General features: G+C 39.8%; 1 protein-coding gene across 4 annotated transcripts in view; it reads right to left on the bottom strand.

The window, feature by feature from the left end:
* Window positions 1–22480, bottom strand: part of LOC120525402 (synaptotagmin-like protein 2) — a 541287-nt gene that overhangs the window by 302535 nt on the left and 216272 nt on the right. For 2 of the 4 annotated variants that reach the window (XM_039747656.1, XM_039747659.1), the window contains exon 3: window positions 11498–11822. In XM_039747656.1, the coding sequence (XP_039603590.1) occupies window positions 11498–11625 (128 nt within the window). In that variant the 5' untranslated portion in view covers window positions 11626–11822. Of the gene's footprint in view, window positions 1–11497; window positions 11823–12263; window positions 12397–12420; window positions 12571–22480 lie in introns of those variants that run through there. The other 2 variants (XM_039747657.1, XM_039747658.1) reach the window with 2 other exon arrangements.

The raw sequence follows: 22480 nt of genomic DNA, 5'->3' as shown, positions 1-22480 counted from the left end.
GAGCATAGAACACTAATAATCATGTTAACTCATAACCAAGTAAAACAACTTCATTCATAACAGATAAAGTCACAGTCAAACTCAAAGCCCAGCCCCAAGTCACAAAAAAATCATAATTATATACCAAAAAGGGTAAAGAATGACAAATTAAAAAAATGGAATATAGCCATACACGTGCTTTATACGCAAGCTTAAAAAAAAAAATGAGGGGGAAAAATGTCTTGCTCGAAGGTAAAAAACAAAAAGTAGGACAGATTGTAATACTGTAATATTTTGTTTAAATAAATTTAACACATTTTAACAAAAAAAAAAAAAATGGCAGTAACATCATAAAGCCAGATAAATGCTGACAGCCAGCACTAAAGAGAGCTGTGGCCTGTAATGGATTGCATTCCAAAATTGATTTTTCATCATCCCTTTGATAACAAAAATCAATTTTTGTAAGAATCACATTTTCCCCCCCCACTGTCAACTTTTTATGCTGAATGATAGAAAAATAGAGTTAGAAAATGTTACAAAACATTTCCTTTTATATCATACAATATACATCCCTCACTGTATTCATCGAAGAGGTGAATGAATAAATGGTTTAAAAGTACATACATATATACACACACAAAGATTTGTTAGATATACTAAATAAAAATAAAAAAAATTAAAAAATCTTCAGGCATTTTAGTAAATTGTATATGCTAAGCAACCTAACATTTGACATGGCAGGTAAAAGGTAAATTTAATGTTTATGCCTTTTTCAGCAGGACAATATTAAATGTGTGGCACTTTTAAAAATGAGTGGAGAACTAGAATGTCTTATTTTAGTATGGTACAACTACCAACTTTTTCAGCCCTGACTGAACCGTATCAGTCAGGAAATACAGTAACCAATTGTACATTGATTCCCAGGTTTTTAAAGGAATACTCCAAAACAATGACAGTAAAGAGACTTTAAATAAACAGTTGGTTTTCTATATATTCAAGTTTTCTTCATCTTTAAGTGATTTAATTCAGATTACTTTCAAATAAAAACACAATAACATTAACACTGCAAGAAAATGGGGATCAATTGTATCCCCCAGTTATATATGACACACATCTTTTAGAGAAGTATGAACAACCAAAATCTACATGGAACCTAAACTTAAGATCTGATTTAGAACTTAACATGTGGAGCCTTTTACAATACAAAATACACAAAAAATTACAAGCAACCTGTTTCTGGTAGTTTATATGCCTCAACGGTTTAAAACAACAGATTAATTATCATCCAAATGTGCTTGATAGATTCGAGTTGTACAAGTTCCAAATATTATCCCTTCTGACTAAATTAAATTAATTAGTATGATTATTTGGAAGGCAAGTTGAAAGTCCTACTGGGCAAGATGACTGGACGGTGTACAACACTTTGGACCTGTCAAAATTCAGAATAGCCTTTAGCCACACACTTTCTGATGGAGAGGGTGCGTCTAACATTTCATTTCCCATGAACATTTGTTGAAATAAATTGGATCCAATAAAACCCACATCCTTCTCCCACCAGTCCTAGTTCTTGTCATGTCAATATGTTTCTAGTCTCAAAAGGGACAGCTGACAGCTTTAGTTTTCAATTTCTTAAGGTTGCAATTTTGCAGGTAACTTCCAGTAGTAAGTTTATGGAGTGGTGTAGCAACTATGCTGTGGACATTCACAATGGCAAAAAAGGGTTGCAAATAACTAATGCATTTTTTTATTAATTTAATATGTGGGCCATATTCAGGAATAGATATCTGTGCACAATCATACAGCTGGGTTGCAAAAAGTAATTTAATGAACAAATCATTAAATATATGCCAATCAGAGTTGAGTCACTTTTTGCTGCTGTTTGCAAATAGCCAAAATTTACCTTTAATTAGTTGTCAGCTTTTATAGTTGATGTTAGACATATCATGGTAAGAGACAGAGTTATTACAGTAATCCCTCCTCGATCGCGGGGGTTGCGTTCCAGAACCCCCCGCGATAGACGAAAATCCGCGAAGTAGAAACCATATGTTTGTGTAGTTATTTTATATATTTTAAGCCCTTATAAGCTCTCCCACACTGTTAACATTATTAGAGCCCTCTAGACATGAAATAACACCCTTTAGTCAAAAGTTTAAACTGTCCTCCATGACAAGACAGAGATGACAGTTTTTTCTCACAATTAAAAGAATGCAAATAGATCTTCTTCTCTTTAGGAGCAGAGAACTTCAGAGGGAGAGAGAGAGAGAGAGAGAGCTCGCAAAGAAAAGCAAACAATCAAAAAATCAATACGTGTGCTTTTAAGTTTGCCGGCATTTTTTAGAGGAGCGTCAGTATCTTTTAAGCAAACAGCCTCTGTGCAAACAGCCCCTCCGTCAGGCGCAGAGAATGTCAGAGAGGGTGAGAGAGAGGCAGAGCCAAGCAAACAATCAAGCTCCGCGCGGGATGCATATCTTATAGCATTGAGGAATTTTAGTTAATATGTAATACATGCTCCGATTGGGTAGCTTCTAAGCCATCCGCCAATAGTGTCCCTTGTATGAAATCAACAGGGCAAACAAACTAAGGAAGCGTGTAGCATATATTAAAAGACCCACTGTCTGCAGAAATCCGCGAACCAGCGAAAAATCTGTGATATATATTTAGATGTGCTTACATTTAAAATCCGCGATAGAGTGAAACCGCGAAAGTCAAAGCGCGATACAGCGAGGGATTACTGTATAAGGATATTAATAATTGTTTCTACTTTTATACAGGACATCTAATCCAATGATCAGCACATCATTTTATGAACAAGGGCATTTTTTATCCACTTGTGAGGCTGAGACGTTTGTCAAAAAGACTGTGCAAATCATAAGCATACTCAAAAAATGGGTATAGACCAATTATCCCTGGTAGTATTTCTTAAAATTAGACGCAAGAGCGAGCGAAAGAGAGAGATCCTCAGTTTCCCCTTCCCCACAGATTAAGAATCTGGGTGTCATCCTTGATAGCACTCTCTCTTTTCAGACCCACATCAATAACATCCACGATGGATTAATAAAGATTTAAAAAAGAAGTTGCAAAGGAAAAGACTGCTGTATAAAGGCATATAAGACTAATGACTGCAAAAGTGAACCATAGCGCGTATGAGAACATGAGGGCAACCATTAAAAAGGATATCAGAGAGGCTAAAAGACAGTTGGAGAGGAATATAGCAGATAAGGCGAAAGACCACCCCAAGAGATTCTTTCAGTATTTTAGTAGTAAAAGAACAGTTAAGGAGGAGGTCAAGTTCATCAGGAATAGTAAAGGGGAATTAAAAGATACAGACATTGAAATAGCAGATGCCCTAAACTTACATTTTTCTGAGGTGTTTACAAGTGAGCAAGTGGATAACGTCCCAGAGGTAAACGCAACTACTAAGGAGGTACTGAGGACAATTGTAGAGGGAGAAGTGCTACTCAGATTAAATAAGATGAAATCAAACAAATCACCAGGCCCAGATAATATTTATCCTCGTGTTCTTAAGGAGGCTAGTGAGTACATATATAAACCCTTGACACATATTTTTTAGGAAGTCACTGAGCACTGGAGAGATTCCGAAGGACTGGAAAATGGCAAATATCCATATATATATACAGTCATGTGAAAACATTAGGACACCCTTTGAAAGCATGTGGTTTTTGTAACATTTTTAATAAATGGTTATTTCATCTCCGTTTCAACAATACAGAGAGATTAAAGTAATCCAACTAAACAAAGAAAACTGAAGAAAAGTCTTTTCAAGATCTTCTGTAAATGTCATTCTACAAAAATGCCTATTCTAACTGAGGAAAAGATAGGACACCCTCACATGTATTCCCTCTTAAATTGGCTCAGATCTCACACAGGTATATCACACCAGGTGCACATAATTAGTAGATCGTTACTCTGCATGTTGAATGAGGCTTGCCCTATTTAAACCTCAGACATTTAGTTTGGTGTGCTCCTGACTGTTGAAGTGAGAGTGAGCACCATGGTGAGAACAAAAGAGCTGTCAGAGGACTTCAGAAAAAGATTGTAGCAGCCTATGAGTCTGGGAAGGGATTTAAAAGATCTCAAAAGATTTTGAAATCAGCCATTCCACTGTCCGGAAGATAGTCTACAAGTGGAGGGCTTTCAAAACAACTGCCAACATGCCCAGGACTGGTCGCCCCAGCAAGTTCACCCCAAGAGCAGACCGCAAGATGCTAAAAGAGGTCTCCAAAACCCTAAAGTGTCATCTCGAGAACTACAGCAGGCTCTGGCTACTGTTGATGTAGAAGTACATGCCTCTACAATCAGAAAGAGACTGTACAAGTTTAACTTGCATGGGAGGTGTGCAAGGAGGAAACCTTTGCTTTCCAAGAGAAACATCGAGGCCAGACTGACATTTGCCAGAGATAAAGTTGACAAAGACCAGGACTTCTGGAATAATGTTCTTTGGACAGATGAGTCCAAAATTGAATTATTTGGACACAACAGCAGAGGACATGTTTGGCGTAAACCAAACACAGCATTCCAAGAAAAGAACCTCATACCAACTGTGAAGCATGGAGGTGGAAGTGTCATGGTTTGGGGCTGCTTTGCTGCAGCAGGACCTGGTCAGCTCACCATCATAGAATCCACGATGAATTCTACTGTGTATCAGAAGGTGCTTGAAGAACATGTGAGACCATCAGTTAGAAAATTAAAGCTGAAGCGGAACTGGACCATGCAACATGACAATGACCCAAAACATACTAGTAAATCAACCAAAGATTGGCTGAAAAGAAGAAATGGAGAGTCCTGGAATGGCCAAGTCAAAGTCCAGATTTGAATCCCATTGAGATGCTGTGGGGTGACTTGAAAAGGGCTGTATGCGTGCAAGAAACCCCTCAAACATCTCACAGCTGAAAAAGTTCTGCATTGAGGAGTGGGGTAAAATTTCCTCAGACCGATGTCGAAGACTGGTAGATGGCTACAAGAACCGTCTCACTGCAGTTATTTCAGCCAAAGGAGGTAACACTCGCTATTAGGGGCAAGGGTGTCCTATCTTTTCCTCAGTTAGAATAGGCATTTTTGTAGAATGACATTTACAGAAGATCTTGAAAAGACTTTTCCTCAGTTTTCTTTGTTTAGTTGGATTACTTTAATCTCTCTGTATTGTTGAAACGGAGATGAAATAACCATTTATTAAAAATGTTACAAAAACCACATGCTTTCAAAGGGTGTCCTAATGTTTTCACATGACTGTATACACATACACAGTATATATATATATATATATATATATATATATCTCTATCTATATCTATCTATCTATCTATATCTATCCATATATATATCTATATCTATCCATATATATATCATATTTCCATTTGCATAACATTAATTGTATTCGCCCCTCCCTCAATCCCCATACAACGGCTATCCTTGTTCATAGCCTAGTCACCTCTCGTTTGGATTATTGCAATTCCCTTTTCTTTTCTTTTCAAATCTCTTTATAAGCTTCAACTGGTCCAGAATTCAGCTGCCTGCATCATTACTAGAACCCCCTCTACTCACCATATCACTCCGGTCTTGCAGCAGCTTCATTGGCTTCCAGTTAATTTCCGTATTGACTTCAAAATTCTCCTGTTAACATTTAAGGCTATCCACATTCCTCCATATCTGTCTGACCTCCTCCATGTTGCCATTCCCTCCCACACCTTTAGATCGTCTTCCTCCATCCACCTGACTGTCCCCAGCTTTGGGACTCATTACCATCCGAGCTTAGAAATATTAATTCATTCTCACTTTTCAAATCTAAACTTAAAACTCATCTGTTTAAGACTGCTTTTTCTCTTTGATTATAATTGCTCTGCCCGATTTTGATTTTTGTATTTTTTAGTTTTGTTTATAATGTGTGTTTTATCTATTGTTCGATGTCCTTGAGTGTTTAGAAAGGCACCTACGAATAAATAAAATGTGTTATGAGAGAGAGAGAGAGAGAGAGAGAGAGAGAGAGAGAGAGATTCACTTTTCTCATTGTAACATACTTTAATTTAAAACACTTAATTATGCATTTCCTTCAAAAAGGCATCCTGTACTGAGGGCTAGAATATGAGTGACAATTCTGTTGTTTAAATGCATATATGTTGCCAGTCATGTACAGTGCAAGATTAAAGGGGGTTATGTGGTCCAATAGGATTATAGCAGCATCTTACAAAAAACAGCACCATTTACACATCCAAGATACTGCTGCTGCATTTTACACTCTGATCCATTAATAAAATGACTTTAAAAGCACAATAGTCATATCTTAGGGCATACTTTAGGTTTTATGCAAGCTAATGGTGCACTCTTGGGCATATTACATGAATACACAACGTTTCCAAAACTGGAGTCTTAACGAGTCCAAAATTTCACCTTGAATTAAAGTCTGATTTTTCCAGCAACTGTGTCTGTATTAATATAGTGCAATGAAGTAAAAAAAAAAAATCTATTACAACATTCTTTAGTTTTCTAAATTTTACTTTATGAAGTTAAGCTGTTGAAGTGCTGAGACTCCCCAACTGCTCCCTGATATCCCACTAAATGTGGAAAGCAATTCAAATACCCAAAGTCAAAAAAAAAAAAAAGAGTTGAACTGAGGGTAGGAACTTTGAATGTTGCCAGTATGACTGGTAAGGGGAGAAATTTAGTTGATATGATGGAGTGAAGGAAGGTTGATGTATTGTGCGTGCAAGAGACTAAATGGAAGTGGAGTAAAACCAGGTGGATCAGAGGTGGGATCAAATTGTTCTATCATGGTGCGGATGGGAGGAGGAATGGGGTAGGGGTTATTCTGAATGAACAGTATGTCAAGAGTTTTTTGGAAGTGAAAAGAGTGTCAGACAGAGTAATGATTATGAAGGTGAAAACTGGAGATGTGATGATGAATGTTGTTAGTGTATATGGCTCTCAAAATGGGTGTGTGATGGATAAGAAAGATGATTTCTGGAGTGAGTTGGATGAAGTGATGGACAATGTACCAAAGAGACAGAAAGTGGTGATTGGAGCGGGAATTCAATTAACATGTTGGTGAAGGGAACAGAGATGAGGAGGAGAGGAGTAGTTATGGTGTCAGGGAGAGGAATGAAGGTCAGAGGATAGTGAATTTTGCAAAAGGATGGGCATGGCTGTAGTGAATACATATTTTAAGAACAGGGAGGAACATAGGGTGATCTACAAGAGTGGAGGAAGATGCACACAGGTAGATTATATCCTACTCAGAAGACAGTCAATCTGAAGCAGATTGAAGACTGCAAAGTGGTGGCAGGGGAAAATGTAATTAGACAGTATAGGATGGTGGCTGTAGGATGACACTGGAGACCAAGAAGAGGAGGAGAGTGAGGGCAGAGCCAAGGATCAAATGGTGGAAATTGAAAAAGGAAGACTGCAAGGTTGAGTTCAGGGAGAAGGTAAGGCAGGAACTGGGTGACAATGAAGTGTTTCCCAACAGCTGAGCAACTATAGCAGAAGTAGTAAGGGTGAGAGCAAGAAGGGTGCTTTGCACTAACATCTGGTCAGAGGAAGGCGGAAAAGGAAACCTGGTGGTGAAATGGGAAAGTACTGAAGAGTATACAGAGGAAGAGGATGACAAAGAAGAAGTGGAATAGTCAGAGATGCAGAAAGTGGACAAGAGTTCAAGGAGATAAGGCACAATGTAAAGAGAGAGGTGGCGAAGGCTAAAGAAAAGACATATGATGAGTTGTGAGAGTGGCTGGACACTAAGGAGGGAGAAAAGGACCGATTGGACAGACAGAGGAACCAAACTTGGAAAGATGTGCAGCAGGTTAGGCAATAAAGGATAAAGATGGAAACATACTCGCAAGTGAGGAGGGTGCGTTGAGAAGATGGAAAGAGTACTTTGTGAGGCCGATAAGTGAAGAGAATGAGAGTGAGCGAGAGCAGGTTGGATGAGGAGAAGATAGTGATTCAGGAAGTGCAACAGATTAGCATGGAGGAATTAAGGACAGCTATGAAGAGGATGAAGAATGGAAAGGCCGTTAGTCCAGATGACATTCCTGTGGAAGCATGGAGGTGCTTAGGAGAGATGGCAAAGGAGTTTTTAACCAGATTGTTAAGATTGTTAATGGAATCTTGGAAAGTGAAAGGATGCCCGAGGAGTGGAGAAGAAGTGTACTGGTACCAATTTTTAAGAATAAGGGGGATGTGCAGAGCTGTAGTAATTACAGGAGAATAAAAATTGATGAGCCACAGCATGACGTTATGGGAAAGAGTAGTGGAAGCTAGGTTAAGAAGGGAGGTGATGATTAGTGAGCAGCAGTATAGTTTCATGCCAAGAAAGAGCACCACAGATGTGATGTTTGCTCCGAGGGTGTTGATGGAGAAGTATAGAGAAAGCCAGAAGGAGTTGCATTGTGCAATGTGTGTGTTTGTGAAACTGGAGAAAGCATATGTGTGAGGAAGTCAGGAATAGCAGAGAAGTATTTAAAGAGTTGTGTGGGATATGTACGAGGGAGGGTGACAGTGGTTAGGTCTGCAGTACGAGTGACAGATGCATTCAGCATGGAGGCGAGATTACATCAGGGATTGGCTCCGAGCCCTTTCTTATTTGCAATGGTGACGGACAGGTCGACAGATGAGATTAGACAGGAGTCACCTTGGACTATCATGTTTGCTGATGACATGGTGATCTGTAGCGAGAGTAGGGAACAGGTTGAGGAGACCCCGGAGAGGTGGAGATATGCTTTAGAGGAGGAGGAATGAAGGTCAGAAGGAACAAGACAGAATACATGTGTGTGAATGAGAGGAAGGACAGTGGAACAGTGAGGATGCAGAGAGTAGAGTTGGTGAAGGTGGAGGAGTTTAAATACTTGGGATCAACAGTACAGAGTAACAGGGATTGTGGAAGAGAGATGAAAAAGAGTGCAGACAGGGTGGAGAAGAGTGTCAGAAGTAATTTGTGACAGACGGGTATCAGCAAGAGTGAAAGGGAAGATCTACAGGACAGTACTGAGAGCAGCTTTCTTATATGGGTTGTGGACGGTAGCACTGACCAGAAAGCAGGAGACAGATGGTAGAGTTAAAGACAAGGATGGACAGGATTAGAAATGAGTACATTAGAGGGTCGGCCCAGGTTGGACGGTTAGGAGACAAAGTCAGAGAGGCAAGATTGGCATTGGTTTGGACATGTTCAGAGGAGTGATGCTGGACGTTAGGGATGGAGCTGCCAGGTAAGAGGAAGACCTAAGAGGAGGTTTATAGATGTGAGAAGAGGAAACATGCGGGTGATGGGTGTGACAGAGCAAGATGTAGAGGACAGGAAGATATGGAAAAAGATGATCCACTGTGGCAACCCCTAACGGGAGCAGTCAAAAGAAGAAGTGAAAATTGCATACAAAAGTGTACCACAGTCTTACAAATTGATCTGTCAAAATAAACAGTGAATCACATACTCTAGGACAAACAATGTTGAGGTGAATCTGAAACTAAAGCCAGAAAGTTGTGGAAACCTTAATACATTTTACAAAATCTATATGATCTAGTGGAACAACTTTGCTAATAACTAAGTAAAAGATCTTTATGGTCTAAAAGGGCTTTGCTGGTTTGTCAGAGAAATGCCTATACAATTATTTTATTTAAGAAACCAGCACAACATAGCATGAGATAGAGAACAAGCATGATATCTGGAGGTTAGATTAATGAAATGCTAAGAAATGGAAATTATCCAGGTTATACATGCAATGAACAGAACACCTGATGAACTGGGAAAAAAAAAAATCTGACTGTTCTAATTTCTGGTAGACAACCGAGCAAATCACCCCAATCATTTTGTCATTTGTAGTAATCACCTAGCAATAATGTGAAAACTCAGCTTTGTATTAAACATTTAAAGCATATGCAAGCCTAAACCAAGATACTATATATTTTTAAGTATACTTTATTAAAAGGGAAACAAAATAAACCCCAACAAAAATCCTTATATCTGTACAGTGTAAAACTATGAAAACTGTAATACGAAACAGGGGCTACATGACAACACAGTGGTTAACACTGCTGCTTCACTTATTCAGCATCCCGGGCTCTAATCATCCATACAGAATCTGCACATTCTCTATATCTAGGTTTTCTCCCAAGGATATAGGCCAAATAATTAGCAACAGAAGCTTAGTTCTGTGCAAATAGGACTGCATGTGAGTGAGCAGGCACTGCAACAGACTGGTACCCCATTGTAAGTGTGCCTTGAACCCAGTACTTCCAGAACAACCACCAATTCCATACAACCCTGAGTTAGATAAAGCAAATTATATATGGATGTGAGGACTACTTGTACAAATATAAAATACAGCACTAAACAACTGGTTTGGTAGAAGCCTTCCTCTCATCAAATCTGTTAATCTTAACTAAATAAATAAAAACTCACAGGCTAATAGATTATCAGTTAAAATCAAAGCATGTAACAAAAAAAAAAAATACATAAACTCTGAAAAAAAGTATTTGATAGAAAGATTAAATTCTGAAACCAACGGCATCTGACGCAACATAAAAATGGATTGCAGGTTAATTCATTGGCTGGAGATGAAGAATAGAGGGCCCCGGGGTCTGTGATTGGACTGCTTCTATTATATTAAGGACATTGACATGCATGTCAATCAAAGCATATTATGCTCAGAATGTATAATACAGTAAGTAGACTGACTATCTGGTGAACTGTGTGCTATTCTCATTACTAATCATCAAAAAAAAAAAAAAAGGATGCAGGAGCTGTGCAGATACAAAATTGTCGGGGAAAATTAAATAGTAAGGGCTCTTTGGAAGCCACACCATCGGCCACAACTCCTGGTTCTTCCTTTTGATAAAAAGAGCTCTATATGATCTAGACTTGGGCCGCATATCCAAATTTCTGCCAATTTTTGCTCGACACCTCGTTTTCATCTTGCTAATATGTTCACTCTTTCCATACCGTAAGAAACAATGATTTGAAAGTTAAACTGTCACATCTGCTACACGAGTCATATTAGGTATACATTTAATAGACATCAGAACATTGTAAAGATTTAGACAAGAGGAGGTCATTCTGCCCAATAAAGCGCACCAGTCCTATGCACTTAATCCCTCCAAAACCAATTCCCTGCAAGGCAGTATAGTTCGTACACAAACCGATGCAATTCACTCACAAACCAATAACAAACGCGCCCGAACCAGCGATGTACAAGTGCAAATCAATATAGTTCACATAAATGAGCACGAAACAGAAACTATATCGGTCTGTATAACACAAACCGAGACCAAACGGACGCGAAACAATGCAGTTCGTAGGAATAAAACCAATATTGTACGCAGGCAAACCGATAGCAAGTACTAAACCAAAAGATCACACACACAAATATATGATTTATGGCCCATGTGGCACCTCGCATTAAAAGAGACTGTTTTACTAACGCTGCGAATCGCAAATTAATGAATACGACAATACACAGCAATGTAATGTCATCGTTTAAACACAACAGAAACAGCGCGCTTTCGTACTCACCTTACTCGGCTTTTCTCCCTGTTCTTCAGACGTGCATCCCGCTCCAGGACCTGCAAAATCTTATTTTCTTCCTCAGATGACAAGAAACTCAAATCCAGATTTTTGGAATAATCCCATTCCGATTTCATTGTGAAGACAATTAGGTTGCACTAGCACAGCACAAAAACTCGCTAGTTTAAAATATAAAGGTAAGTCTGCCACGTTGCAATTTTCTTTTTAGTATTCTGAACAGATCCAGGATCACGTTTTTTGTAAACCATCCAATGTCAAACTTCATTTGTTTTCACAGGCATAGTCCGGTGCAACTGAAAGGTTCTCAGATAACCTAAGAGAAAAAAAGAGAGAACTAAGAAAATTAAGTTCTCATAGAGACACGCCATACATTCAATTACAACATAAGGGTGAGTTTGGTTTTAAATGATTTTCTCTAAAGACAAATCTTTAAAACTGTTTGGTATAAAAGCGGTAAGTTAAATACTGAAAAGGTAGTATTCAGTATTCGTTTCAGTCAGCACCACTTAAAATATTTTCGGAACTGGTCTCCGCTTTGTCAGTTATTTAAAGTGCGCTAATGTGTGAAATGCGTCTTAAATGATCGGTCTGGCAGCCCACTCAGTTTGAGAGCTGTTAGTTGTAGTCAACATCTTAATCACGTTGGCTTCTAAATAAAATTTGAGAAATACTAAATATAACACCAGATTTCTATTTGGCTATCCTAATGCTGTAAAAAAAAATAGTTCTTAGAACGTCGGTGAGGAACACCAACCTTGAGCACCAGACTAGAGAAAAGGAGTTCAATAGCTGCGCGTCGTTAAAATCCTCACTTAACGGCTTATCTCGGTTATTCTGACGTTCACTTGTTTATTCCGTGTTTGCTTGATATTGTAATTCTGCCACTGACATGTAACGTGGTAACAACATACCGATCTGGCTGTGATTAGAGTTCACTACTAGTTGGTCAACTGGTCTGGCCTTCCGACTTCAATCAAATAGGATGTAATATAAACGTGTGAGCTACAAGCTAAGTCGCGTTCTTTTAGCGAAACACTGTAGATCTGACCAATCCTGCTGGTAACGCTGCGACTACACCAGCAATCACCAGCAGAATCCAAATATCCAATTAAGAAAACGGGCCAGCTGCTCAAAGGAAGAAGGGTCATTCTGTTGAGAAAAAGGGCTTGCGCCTGGATGCGATGAGTCGAGTCAAATTAACATTTAGCGACCTCGTGCAATGATTTTTAGTTATTTTAAAGTGTAGTTCACCTTTCAAGATATCTGAAGCAGAATTGAAGATATCTTCAAATAACGTCCTTTACATTTTAAGATATGTAGAGTACATTTTGAGAAATCTTCAGTGCGTTTTAAGGTATCTAAAATACATTTTATGTATCTGAGACAGAGAATGGTCTAGAGGTTATTTTCAGATATCTTGAAAAGTACAGTGGGTACAGTACTTCCATTTTTTAAAATAGCTTCCTGTGCATTTGGATAGAGCTTAAATACATGATACATCGTAACATAACTACATGCAATTAAATGTATCTGAAATTACTTTCAGGATGGTTTACTGTTAAATGAAGTCCCATTTAAAACAGGTAATTTTACAGGAAGTCCTTTTGAGATATAATGAATTGCAGTTAAGAGGTCTTAAAACGTGCAAAGAGTTGTTTTAAGATACCTATCTTGTATCAGTAAAGGAATCGCATGGAACTTATTTCACGATATTTTGAATTGCTTTAGAGCTATCTTAAAATACATTTCAGATATCTGAAAGTTACGAGGATGTAATTTTAAGATACCTTAAAGTTCATCTCAGATATCTCAAATTACATTCCAGATATCTTGAAACAGTTGTATTTCCCGGTATCTATAATTCATATCAAATCTCCTGAAATGCATTTTCAGTTATCTTAAAAAGCATTTTGAGATATCTGTAAATAATTCACCGTCCTTTACATGGAATTTCATTATATTTATCAAAGGGAAGACATAATAGAAGAAGCAAAGATTTTTAACAATGATAATTTTAAAATAAAGTTATTTCTTAACAATTAAATTTAATTGCTACATAATGTACTGGGTAGGCCAGGAAGCAATTTCAAAATATTTGTAAAAAATTGTTACATTTTGAAAAGAAAAACCTTTTAAATATTCAAATAAAACTAAAATAAAAATTTAATTTTGAGATTAAACATTTAGAATAAATATATATATTAAATATATATATTATGGAGCGGGACCCGGACAGACAGACGGACATCGTTTCTTCCACCCAACACACGTTTATTTACAAATGTGGTAGTGCACCAACCCAGTGCCTTCAGCACCGATTCCCCAAAAGTCCGGGCCTTTTACACAGTCCCAAATGCCTTTCTTCTGGCCGCCTCCAGTCCTCTCTCCAGCTCCGTCCTCTTCCACCCGACTTCCACTCTCGAATGCAGGGAGGCGGCCCCTTTTATACCATCCCGGATGGGCTCCAGCTGCTTCCCGGCACTCCTCCTTGAACACGGTGGAAGTGCCGGCTGCGCACCTGGAAGCCCTCCGGGTGTCTCCATTCTTCTTCCCCCCAGCACTTCCTGGTGTGGCAGAAGTGCTGGGACCCGGGTTCTTCAGGCAGCAGGGCGCCGCCTGGAGGTGGCCACGGGCCCCTACAGGGTTGGGCTTCCAAGCCCCCTACCCAAGGCCACCAACAAAACCAGGGCGGTCGCCCCCTCGTGGTCGGGAGGAGGCACCAGCCCTCCTCCGGTCCCCTCAGGCGTCCCAGCTGGGCTCCACCCCAGCCGCCAGTGACTCTATATATATATATATATATATATATATATATATATATTTTAGTTTATCTGTTTTGTCTGGAAAAAATGATGCATTATTTAGCTCTGCTGCCTCATAGATCCAGCCGCCTGTGACAGTGCCCCACTGCTAGCGAAGACCCGTCCGTCGGAGTGATACATCCCGAGAGGGCAGCACGTCCCCGGAGTGGGTCCTACTCCGTACCCAGGGCCCACCACGGCACCCTGGGACGCACCACTTCGGCACCCCTTCCGAGGCCTTCTTGCCCCTCTGGTCTGCACCGCCCCCGCCTCTACAGTGTCCGCAAGCCGGGGCACCATCCGGCCACCGGTGGAGAATCCTTCCACGGAGCAGCCCATTCCAGGAGGGCAGGTCCCCAATGGGGCAGGTCCAACAGCTCTTCGGGGCTACAGTCCTGTGAATAAACTAAAGGGAGGGCCAGAAGCGCTGCCTGGACACCCGCACCGGGCATCCCTCCGATCTCTACACCTGCAGAGCTCCCCCCTCCGATCGGTAGCCCCCGAATTGTCCTTTTGAGGATCTATCGTGTGTTTTGGACCTAATCGTTTTACTGGATTATATTCCCTGGAGCCTTACGGACAGAATGAGATCAATATTGCTCGGAAATATTGATGTTTGACTTGCAGAGAGCCTTCAAAGGTAGGAAAAGTCAGCTCTTAAAAAGTATTTACTTCTCTGTAAAAAAGGATTTAGTGTCAGTGCTGTGGTTGTTGTGTGTCAAAATGGTTTATATCATCGGAAAGACGAGACTCTGAATTTTCATTTGATGTGTAGTATGTCAAGGTGCATGACAGAGGGGCATGCACACATGGCTGTGATATGATTGTGACGTCGTAAAATCGTCGTTATGTACCGGGACCGGTACGTGTGCATGTTAAGGGGTTAAGGGCTTCTTGGTTTTTACCCAGGACACTAATAAACTCAGACACTTGGACTCCTCGCTCAGTCTCTCAAGAGCCCCGATCAGAGCCTCCATTGACTCTGCATAGCTCATAGCATTGTCGGCAAAGTCAAGATCAGTGAATCTCTCTTCACCAACAGATGTCCCAAAGCCTCTGCACCCCATGACCCTGCCCAACACCCAGTCCTTGCAGGCATTGAACAGAGTAGGACAAGAACACACCCCACCCCTGACAAATCCCAGAATCATCTGGGAAAAACGCAGAGGTTCTGCCTTCACTCTGCACGGCACTCATAGTACCAGTGTACAGGCCAAGCATGATATCCAGCAACTTTGCGGGGATCAGGCAAAGTCTCGGGATGTCCCACAGTGCAGCTCAATCAACTGATCGAACACTTTATGAAAATGAACAAAGGCTGCAAAGAAACTCTGCTGATATTCTCATTTGCTCTCCATGAGAACCCTCAATGCCAGGAAACGGTTGATAATAGACTTCTTAGGCTTAAAACCAGACTGCTCTGGTCACTGGTAAGTGAGCAAGTCATCACTGATCCTACTGAAGAAGACCCTAGTAAAGGCCTTACCTGGCACCGAGAGCAGTATTAGTTGTCACAGTCCAGGCAATCACCCTTCCCTTTCCAGATAGGGACAACAAGTCCCATTTTCCAGTTAGTTGGGATGATGCCCATCTCCCAAATAAAAGCAAAGATTGCTTGCAGTAAAAGAAGGACAGCCTTACCACCGGCCTGGAGGAGTTCACCCCGGATACTACAAATCCCTGCAGCTTTCCCTACCCTTAGCTCATTCACCACCTGAGCAATCTCAGTGAGACTGGGTGGTTCACATCTAATTGGAGTATCAGCATCAAGAACCATGGACCCAGAGATGCCAATGTCCTAGCCAGAGGATCAGTTTTAAATAGCTGCTCAAAGTAACCAGCCCAGCAGGTCAAAATTGCAGTGTCATCAGTAAGGACCGTTCCATCATTCACCCTGACTGTGACTTTCTGAAGAATAGATTCAGAGGTGTGTAATGCTTTGATTCCTCTGTATGCAGGACGTTGGTCACCAGACCATAGATGGCATGTCTGTTGCTCACAAATTCCTCTAACAAACGCCTCCTTATCTGCCCTAAGAGCTCTTGCAGCCATTCTTCTCACTTATCAGTACAGACCAGAGTTGCCATCAAACTGTGCGCTGCAACTCCTCTCAATGATATCCAGAATGCCCTAAGAAATTAAACACCTCCTTCTGGGAACACTGGTAACACCAACACCAACACAATCCTCAGCAACCTTCAGGGTCTTATCACGGAAGGTCTTGCACATCACATTAGGATCAGGTGTCACACTCATGTCTATACATTCCTTACACAAACTGCGTGCAAACTCATTAGAAACAGTCTGATCTCGGAGTCTGGCCAGGCCCATCCCCATTCTTCTAGTAGGTGGTAGCCTACTGGACCTAAGCTGGATCTTCAGAGTAGCAACAAAAAGTCTGTAGTCAGAATTCACAAACTGGGCACTTCTGTAGACTCTGCAGTTTTGTAAGAGTCTCAAGTGTCTGCTCACAAAGATGTGATTGATCTCCTTCACCATACCATTAGTAGTGGAGTACCAAGTCCAACTATGCAACTGAGAAATAAGATTCAGTGATGTACAGCTCCTAACCTTTTGCAAAGTCAAGGAACATGAAGCCACTTTCGCCATGGTCGCCAGGCCCATGGGAACCATCACAATCCTCATAGCCAGCCCTGCCAGTGCCAGTGGTCACATTGAAATCACCCATGACCAGAAGAGTGTCACTTACAGGCACCCATCAACCATCAAGTGAAGTTGTGATTAAAATGTCTCCCTCATCGAGGCATCACTCACCACTTCAGAGCATACACTGAGAGAACAGTCAAGGCACCCAGATAGTTCCTTAATATGCTTGTTGAAAGGAGTGACATCGGATACCATCGGCAGGATCCAATCCGCCAGGGCAACAGCCATTCCCTGAGTATGACAGCCATTAGAGAGACCAGACCAATAAAAGGTGTACCCACCTGTTGTGATGTGTAATTTTGCATACAGCTTGATAAATATTTTGTATGTCTTTATTTGTAACATTGCAAAGAAATGTAATATTAGTGTTACATTAGTGAGAAGCATTTATGTTTACCCTCCCCCCTTTTAGGAATGGGTCTCTTTGAATTTTACAACAGGGTTGGGGAGGAAGTGCCTCAAACAAGTTTGGTAAATGTTTCTCTGAAGTCTCTCAACCTCCATTGGAAGGCCAGGCTGCCTAATTGCCAAGCTTTACCTCAACATATGGTTTTGTAGGGCAGGTGTGAAGGTGTTCTATCCCCCTATTGGTCTGAAGTATGGCTGTTTGGAATGAACTTGTATCAAAAGCCTTTAAGTACCACAATGCCCTATTGGCTGTAAGGGTTGGACAGAAAACCTATAAATGTGCATGCTTTACCCAGCTCTTTCTCTCCCTCTTACCAAACTGAAAGACCATCACACTGTGAACTGAAAAGGACAACACAATGAAGATCACAACTTTGCAGCCATATTGAGACAGTCATGTGGCCTGTTCTGAAGAAAGCTGACCACAAATGATGCCTTAACTAGAGACATTTTAAGTAACTAACAAGTATGTGTGCCGCCTGAAACTACACATCACTGTAGTATATTCAATATATTGAAATGATTTTATAAAGCACAGAGAATTTGTTGATTTAGGTATTTTTACAAGCCTTAAATTTTACACCGTTTGGCTTGCTCTCTCTCTCAAGGGTGGGGATCGATCTGTTCTTAGCATAATTCTTTTTTTTTTGTAAAAACTTGATTGCTATGTATTGATTGTAATAAAATGAATAAATAAATAAATAAAAAAAAAAAAAAGAAACTACACATCACCATTTATCAGGTTGTATGGTTGCCAATATTCAAATGTACTTTATATATTGTTATTTATGAATATTATCAATAATACATTGTTTAAATTGTAACTTAACTCCTGGTTGTCTTTTACTACACCTAACTGCCTGAGATTATAAATGTAGAACGGAAGGTGGGGAGAAGTTATATGGTACAATACCTTAGAAACAGTGGCAAGTCTGTGAGATTTGAGGCATTCTGACAAAGGCTGCATATTAATAATACAAAAGGGAAAAGTAGAGTAGAATATTGCTCTACCAAGACAAAACACCACCTACAGAGATCTGGCCAGTCCCAAGTCTACGTGCCTCAGAGAGTGCTGCCACTGAAATGTAGAGTTTACGCAGCTCCTTTGACAGCAGAGGAAGCTGATCTTCATGCCAGAGAGACAAGATATTTCACGTGTCTACCCAGATAGGCCACCTCAATTTAGTACCTGAGTGCTCCTGTGCAGTGGATGACACCTCAGCACTACACCAGAGGCATGTATTACGTACTGTATGTGCTTTATTAATTACTGCATTTTAGAAATATTAGTTTTTATTGTAATTTAAATGAATATAGTATAGTTAAAATCAGTTTAACTTTTATGATTAATTATATATGTTATTTCACAAGTCCATATGAAGAAGTATGACTAATAATGGCTGGGCTCCAGTTCTTTAAAGCTTCATGCAGAAATGGGTGGATCGATAGCAGTTTGAAATTTGCATTAATTAAGAATATTTTTACTAATTTCCAGCATTAGTTAGACTGCACTGCATGCATCTGGTAGTCTTTTTGAATCAATTTTCTAACCTTATTCTATTTCCACAACATGTACTGCCCAGTGCAGTTAAAACAGAAGCAAGAGACATTGTGACAAATATTGGAACCTGATTTTGTAATAGAGTGAAAGGCAGGTGACCCCGTCTTAGGCAAACATCATTAATGTCTCCTCTAGGGTGAGGGCTGAATCCGCTCTTGTAACTATTTATAAAAATGAGTTAGGAAAGGTTATTAGATCCAATCCTGTGATATTATTGCTTGACACAAAGCTTGAAATTATGCATGAAACAGCTGCTGATGTTCAAATCTGGGCATAATACAGTATGTGGCTGGGAAGCTCATGGCAGATGGGGCTTAGTATCTGTAACTGAAAAATAATTTGCTTATGACTTTGAACCATAAGGGCCCACATTTATGAAATGATCATATGCCTAAAATCTGAGTGTGAATGGAGTGTACATTTATTTTTATGAATGTTACATTATCCATCAATATCAGTTTCTCAATCCTTGTTCTGCTAGACTCTGCTGGCTACATATTTTCCTGCTAAATAATGATTGCTTGTGTTGGTCAACCTCAGACTATAATTAAACTTTTTATTTAATGCCTTGTTGTTACTCTTATTTCATTGACATGAAAATAAACTGTAGTGTGTCATTTAAGATTTTAATTTTGGGCTCTATTTTACCATTCCTTTAGTGTTTCCTTTCAAATATTGTCTGTAATTTAATTGTATTCTTTTTCAAGAGGGAAAATTTGTTTCTTCCTCTTAAGAATTATTAGAACTTCATCTCATTCAGTATTAGTTCCAGCTGTGCATGATAATGACTAAAGAATACAGTTTTAAACATATTTTGAAAGAAATATAAACGTTGCAAGGAGAGACATATTGTTCTCTACCAAATCAACTTTTCATCTTTCATCGTGTTTGTATTTCTAACATTCTTTTAAATTTTGGGAAAGCTGGAGTGAATACCCAGCCACTATGTTTTGTGCTAGTACTTAGCACTCTCCCAGAAACTGTGTTTAAAAACGTAACTAATCTACACCCTCATTGGTGTTTCCACCCTGTACATGTGGGACTTCATCTAAAAATGTGTATGTTGGGTTAATTTGTGACTGAGTGAGAGGTTTTGTGTGCATATGTGTGCTATGTGATAAGAGGTCTCCCTCTCCAGGTTTAATTCCTGCCATGCTCACAATGATGACAAGTTAAGGCTCCATTCCACATGGCCCTAAAAGTGGATGGAATTGAACTCCTTTAGAGAGAGATCAGGAGAAGGCAACATTTTCACATATACACAAAAGAAAATGTTCTTACATTATTTTAAATAGTGTACCACTTTGAGAGAATGTGGGCGGCCCAGTACTTAAAAAAATTTAAGCTGCAGTCATCACCTGGTTACAAAGGAGGTACATCTGAAAGAAACAGGTGTTCTTTGGGAACAAACCTGAGGACCACTAAACAATACAAATGTAGTTTAAGCAGTGCAGATGGGTAAAAGTTGCATTGCTTGCCATTTCCTGAACTTATCTAACCAAGGATGGCATAAATGTGTGCTTGGGATACCAACCTGCAGAACCAGAACCTACTGTAAATTAAAAATGTAAAACTATTAAATTGTATCCTTAAGTCATGTTCAGAGGAGACAAAGTTAAAATTAAGTTAGCTTTACACTGCACAGATGTTACAACTATCTTGGCATTAAAAAAAATCAGAAGCAGAAGACTCGCCACTGAAGTGCCTTTGAACAATAGCAATGGAGCGACTTAAAAAGGAAAACATATAATGCTAATATCTGTAACAGGCCTTAGATTGCGTTGAAAAAAAGGAGCTAGCAACAATGTTCTAAAGACCATAGACACATGGGGTTACTTTGTTCCTTAGCTTGACCAAAGAGAAAGTCTAAATAATGAGAGGCTATTGATGATGGTTTATTTTATTTTATGGGTAGCAGATTTTTCATCATAGTAAGGAGGCCCAACTTAACCACACTGACCACCAGCCTCCAGAACCCACACACTCTGCAAGAACATGAGTATGCTCAGAATGGTGAACCCATGGAAGGCCACTAGTCTTAATGGAGTTTCTGGGAAGATGCTCAAAACATGCACTGACCAGGTTGACGGGGTCTTCACAAAGATTTTTACTCTTTCTTTGGCATTAACCACTATTCCACCCTGCCTAAATTCATTTATCATTAATCATTGTTCCTGTCTCTAAAAAAAATAGCCACTGAGAGTTTAAATGATTAGAGAATGGTTGCACTCATGTCGGTAGTAATGATGTGCTTTGAGAGATTGGTCTTACGGCATATTAAATCCTGCCTCCCATCTGCTTTCCACCAGCATCAGTTTACTTACAAATTAAACAGGTCCACAGAAGATTCCATTGCTACTGATCTACATGCTGTGCTTAGCCATGTAGACCAAAGAGTTAGTGATGTAAGGCTGCTCTTCGTAGACTACAGTTCTGCATTTAATACAATAATCCATGACATACTGGTAATACAATACAATACATACAATACAGTTTATTTTTGTATAGCCCAAAATCACACAGGAAGTGTCGGAATGGGCTTTAACAGGCCCTGCCTTTTGACAGCCCCCCAGCCTTGACTCTCTGCGAAGACAAGGAAAATCTCCTAATAAAAACCTTGTAGGGAAAAATGGAAGAAACCTCGGGAAAGCCATTTTAAAGAGAGACCCCTTTCCAGGTAGGTTGGGAAAAGCAAGAAAGCTGACAGACTTAGGCCTCCCCTCCTCTACCTGCATCTGGATAAATGACTTTCTGACAAACCACCCCCAAAGAGTGTAACTCGACCCTCTTTTAACTTCTCCCTTTTCACACAGCGCAGGATCTCCACAAGGCTGCTCGTTGTACACATATGATTGTATCCCAATCCATCCCAGAAATAATTTCATTAAATTTGGCAGTGACACCACTGTAATAATGCTCATATTAGAAGGAGATGAGTCAGCCTACAGAACCGAGGTCCAGAGACTGACAAAATGGTGTTCCTTGAACATAAAAAAACAAGGAACTCATTCTGGAAAGCATAGCACAGAGCCAGTTCTTCTTTACATCAATGGAGACCATGAGGAAAGGGAGCAGACCTTCAAATTCTTGGGAACCCATATTTCTGAGAACACCACAGCAACTGTCAAAAAACTGTAACAGAGACTGCACTTTCTGAGAGTGTTCAGGACAAACAATGTGGAGCAAAAACTATTGGTGTCTTTTTATTGTTCAACCATCGAGAACATCCTAGCATACTGTATCACAGTATGGTACGCCAGATGCACATTAACAGACAAGAAGGCTCTGCAGAGAGTCATAAACACAATATAAAAAAACACAGGCTGTTGTCTGCCATCCCTGGGAGATATTGCCTATTCCCACTATCTTATCAGAGCCACAAACATCTTTAAGGATCCTTTACACCCTGGTCAGCATTATAGATCTTTGAAAGTATGGACTGATAGATTCAGAAACAGTTTCTTTCCAATGGTCAAAAATACATTGACCAAAAATGAGCAAATTAAGGCAGTTTAAAATAGAAATAGACTTATACAT

The sequence above is a fragment of the Polypterus senegalus genome, chromosome 3 (assembly GCF_016835505.1).
Source record: "Polypterus senegalus isolate Bchr_013 chromosome 3, ASM1683550v1, whole genome shotgun sequence".
Taxonomy (NCBI): domain Eukaryota; kingdom Metazoa; phylum Chordata; class Cladistia; order Polypteriformes; family Polypteridae; genus Polypterus; species Polypterus senegalus.
Note: the sequence above shows the minus strand (reverse complement) of the source record. Positions and strands in the feature narration are given on the sequence as shown.